The sequence below is a fragment of the Nothoprocta perdicaria genome, unplaced genomic scaffold (assembly GCF_003342845.1).
Source record: "Nothoprocta perdicaria isolate Ctin4 unplaced genomic scaffold, notPer1 scaffold_602, whole genome shotgun sequence".
Lineage (NCBI taxonomy): Eukaryota > Metazoa > Chordata > Aves > Tinamiformes > Tinamidae > Nothoprocta > Nothoprocta perdicaria.
The window spans coordinates 23,961-27,422 of NW_020455869.1; the positions used below are offsets into that span (position 1 = coordinate 23,961).

The 3,462-nt window shown below is 43.9% G+C and overlaps 1 protein-coding gene across 1 annotated transcript in view; it reads right to left on the reverse strand.

The window, feature by feature from the left end:
• The window catches only part of SP4 (Sp4 transcription factor), a 19,887-nt gene extending 16,913 nt beyond the window's left edge, over nt 1-2,974 (reverse strand). Inside the window, exons 1-2 of the mRNA XM_026049700.1 lie at nt 2,876-2,974; nt 828-2,385 (exon numbers count right to left, since the gene is read on the reverse strand). Of these exons, the coding sequence (XP_025905485.1) occupies nt 828-2,385; nt 2,876-2,956 (1,639 nt within the window). The 5' untranslated portion in view covers nt 2,957-2,974. The remainder of the gene's footprint in view (nt 1-827; nt 2,386-2,875) is intronic.
• Nucleotides 2,975-3,462: the final 488 nt, after the last annotated feature.

The following is a 3,462-nucleotide window of genomic DNA, read 5'->3' on the forward strand; positions in this document are numbered from 1 at the left end:
AGCAGATACAACTTTTATATCAGGAGTTTAACTACAAGACTGGAAGACTTGTGTGAAGTATGAAGTAAACTAAGTTCTTATAAAAGGGTTATTAAACTGTCAAAGAGAACCCCTAAAACAAGTTTTAAATAAGAACTTCAAAAGTCTACAAGTTTTATAGAGATGCCCTTGGGAGACACTGCAGAGAAGACYGTAATATTGAACTTCTGAATTGTGTTAAGTACTGAACTACAGTTATGAACAAAAAAAAAGAAAAAAGCACACTCACAACACTACATAAATCCCAGGACTCCTATTGTGCATAAGTGTACCACATTTCATTTGATGTCTTTGCAGAATAATGAGCTTTAGGAGTTAACACAGAAAACAGACAGCTCCATACAAAACACACACCATGTCCCAAGACTGTCTAGTTCATTTACTGTCCTCTTCCTCATTCCCTGCACCCTTATGCCTAGCAAAACTTAGCAGTACCTGGTTGGAACAGGTATACCACCTATAACAGCACAGCCTCATATTCCCACCTAAAACTTACATGTCTCTGAAACTATTCTTAAATGATAYTTTCTTCTCTTTGCCTTATTAAATACAGGTAGTTCCATTTCAACTGAGGCAACAACACATATTGATACAATGGCTAATATTAGCTTTATGTCTAGAGAAAGGTCTGCTATGTTAAAATACTAAATTTGTGGTGAGGATAACATTTCCTCACAGTTAAGAGTTTCAAATTTACTTTACAAAAAGACTGAGGGAGAAAAAAAAAAAAGGCATTAAAAACTGTCTGGTATTCTTGCAGTAGCAAAATACTTTGTAAGACCACCCACCTGCAACACTGGTAATGGTAACTGGAACTCCTTGAACTTGAACACCTGCAGCACTCAGGTTGGCAACACTTACTGTTTGGAGATTAGGGACTGAAGCAAGCTGGGCAGCATTCAGAGTGATTGGGGTACCAGCAACGGCTACGGGTGCAATCTGAGCAATCGTTGTGCCACCGCTTGAAGACACGGGGGTAATGGTAAGTTGTTGGGGTAACCCAGCATTTTGAACTTGAAGATTGGAAAGGCTCTGTAGGTTCTGCACCTGTACAGTTTGCCAGCTGATTTGCCCTGATGGTGTTAAAGTTGGAGCCCTGATGAGCACCTGAGTTGGACTCACTGCCTGCAGCTGAACRTTCTGCAAAGGCTGCTGCTGGATGGTCTGTATAGTTTGCCCTGACTGGAGCTGAAACGACTGTGGAGGAATAGCCTGAATAATCTGCTGTTGAGGTTGCTGGATCTGTATTTGCTGCAGAATAGGCTGGCCTACAATTTGGACCTGCTGAAGGGAACCTGACTGATCCTGAACGTTCTGTAGTCCATTCGACTGGAGCTGACTGGAGCTCTGAGCTTCAGAGTCCGAAGCCGTTGTCTGAGGTTCTTCAGCCGTCTGCTCTGAACTGCTGCCTGCTGTGCTTGTGTATTGACCTGTTTCTGCAGAGCTTACTAAAGCATCACCGCTAGTTAGAGATGTTGAGGCAGTGGTTGTAGAGGTGGAAGATGAAGAGGGAGATTCTGGCATTGTACTAACAGAGGCAGTAGTGACAGGTGTAGATGCTAGCTGATTTCCATTGGAAACGCTGCTCTCAGTAGACTGGCCAACTTGYCCAGAACTTCCTCCTGCTGCCACGTTGTTTATCACAGGCAATGCTAAGGTTACTCCACCAATGTTTATAGGTAAGGTTGTTACGACTTGTGCCTGAGTACCAGGAATAGTTTGCAGTTGCAGTGGTATGGAAACACCAGGCCTAATTTGGACTGGAACTGTCTGATTTGCTAGGTTTTGAGCAATAATATTCCCTGAAGCTGTCCTGTTCGCAGATGTGAGAATAGCTTGATTACTCCCTGCAGGGATAAGCTGAATTTGACCCTGTATATCTTGCAGACCAGTGGTAGTAGCAGGATTGATTTGAATTTGTTGACCTTCTGTTGTCTGAACCTGCGGGATCACTTGGTATTGGACACTGCCACTTGGATTTTGTACTTGAATGACTTGAAATTGTCCAGGGTTTGTTGCAGAAGAATTCCCTGGTTTGGTTTTTGAAGGAGATGAACTTCCGTTGTTACTGCTGGAGGGACTAGCCGTAGTGGAGGCAACTGAAGATCCCTGTTGAGCAACATTATTTTCCTTTGAAGTAGAAGGAGCAGCAGCAACAAGCTGCCAAGTGTTTCCAGCAAGCTGAGTTGTTACTAATTCTAACTGTTGYGGCTGATTTTGAAGCTGCACCAAACCTTGATTTGGATCTATAATAATCTGCTGTTGTCCAGTTGCTTGATTCTCACCAGGAGTTCCTATTTTGCTGCAAGTGGCTGCTAGCAAAGCTAGAGGTGAAGGCTGAGAATCCTATCCGTAAAGAGAAAACAGAGCAGATTCAGAAGAGCATGTGCCATCAGAAATAACYGCTCAAATTTACACAGGAAGGAGAGGAAAAAAAAAAAAAAAGAGAGAGAGTGCTTCTGCATAGAGACCAATAACACAGCACTAAATGAGGAAGTAAGTATTCCTGTAAATAATCTTGAAAAAAAGACCACCAGTTATCAATGAGTATGTCACAGCCAGGACTTTTGTCTTCACTCTAATCTTTCCCTCCCCGCCCCCAGTAAAAACAAATATATATGCCTCTAACATATGGAAAGAGATGATCACTGTAAGATGCAAACAAAAAAACATGTCCACGCAGTAAAAAAAAAAAAAAAAAAAAAAAAAAYACTTCGCCCAACCGTGTTTCATCCAAACCAAAGAAAGATGCCCTGAGCAGGAAATGCAGTTAGCTGAACATTTCATTTGAAATGCTAATGTTTTGGGTGCTTCCCTGTTTGGATGTGTGCTTTACCTGTGAGCCTCCAGTTTTCCCTTTTTTATTATTATTGTTGTTATTCTCTGCCTCGGGAGATTTCTCTCCCTCTGTGGGCATAGTTTCCTCCTTCTTTTGATCTGCAAAAATATCAAGTGTAACAGGTTAATTATTCACCTCCATTTATACAACAACAAAAAGCTACGAGCGTTTCCTTTTGGCTTCCCCGCTTCTCGCCTTCGCCTCTTGGCGAAAACAACAACGCGAATCATTATTACAAAAGAGCGAGTCCTAAGAAACGTGGTTTGAAACCCAACCCATGGGGGCTGGAGAGTTAACACCCAGAAAGGGGAGGTTTGGTTTCCTCTCCCGGAGACAGCAGGAAAAAAAACCACCCACAACCCTCCTCCTCCTCCTGCCCCCTAAAGCATCGACGGCCACTCAGTGGCCGTCGATGCTTTAGGGGGCAGGAGGAGGGTTGAGCAGGGGAGGGAAAGAGGGAGGAAAAGAGGAATGAAGGAGGGAGGGATGTGCACAGGAGGGAGGGATAGCGAAGAAAGGGGGAATGGAGGCGGAGGGACGCGCCGCGCAGGGAGGCGAGGAAGGGGCGCTGGGGGGACGCGGAG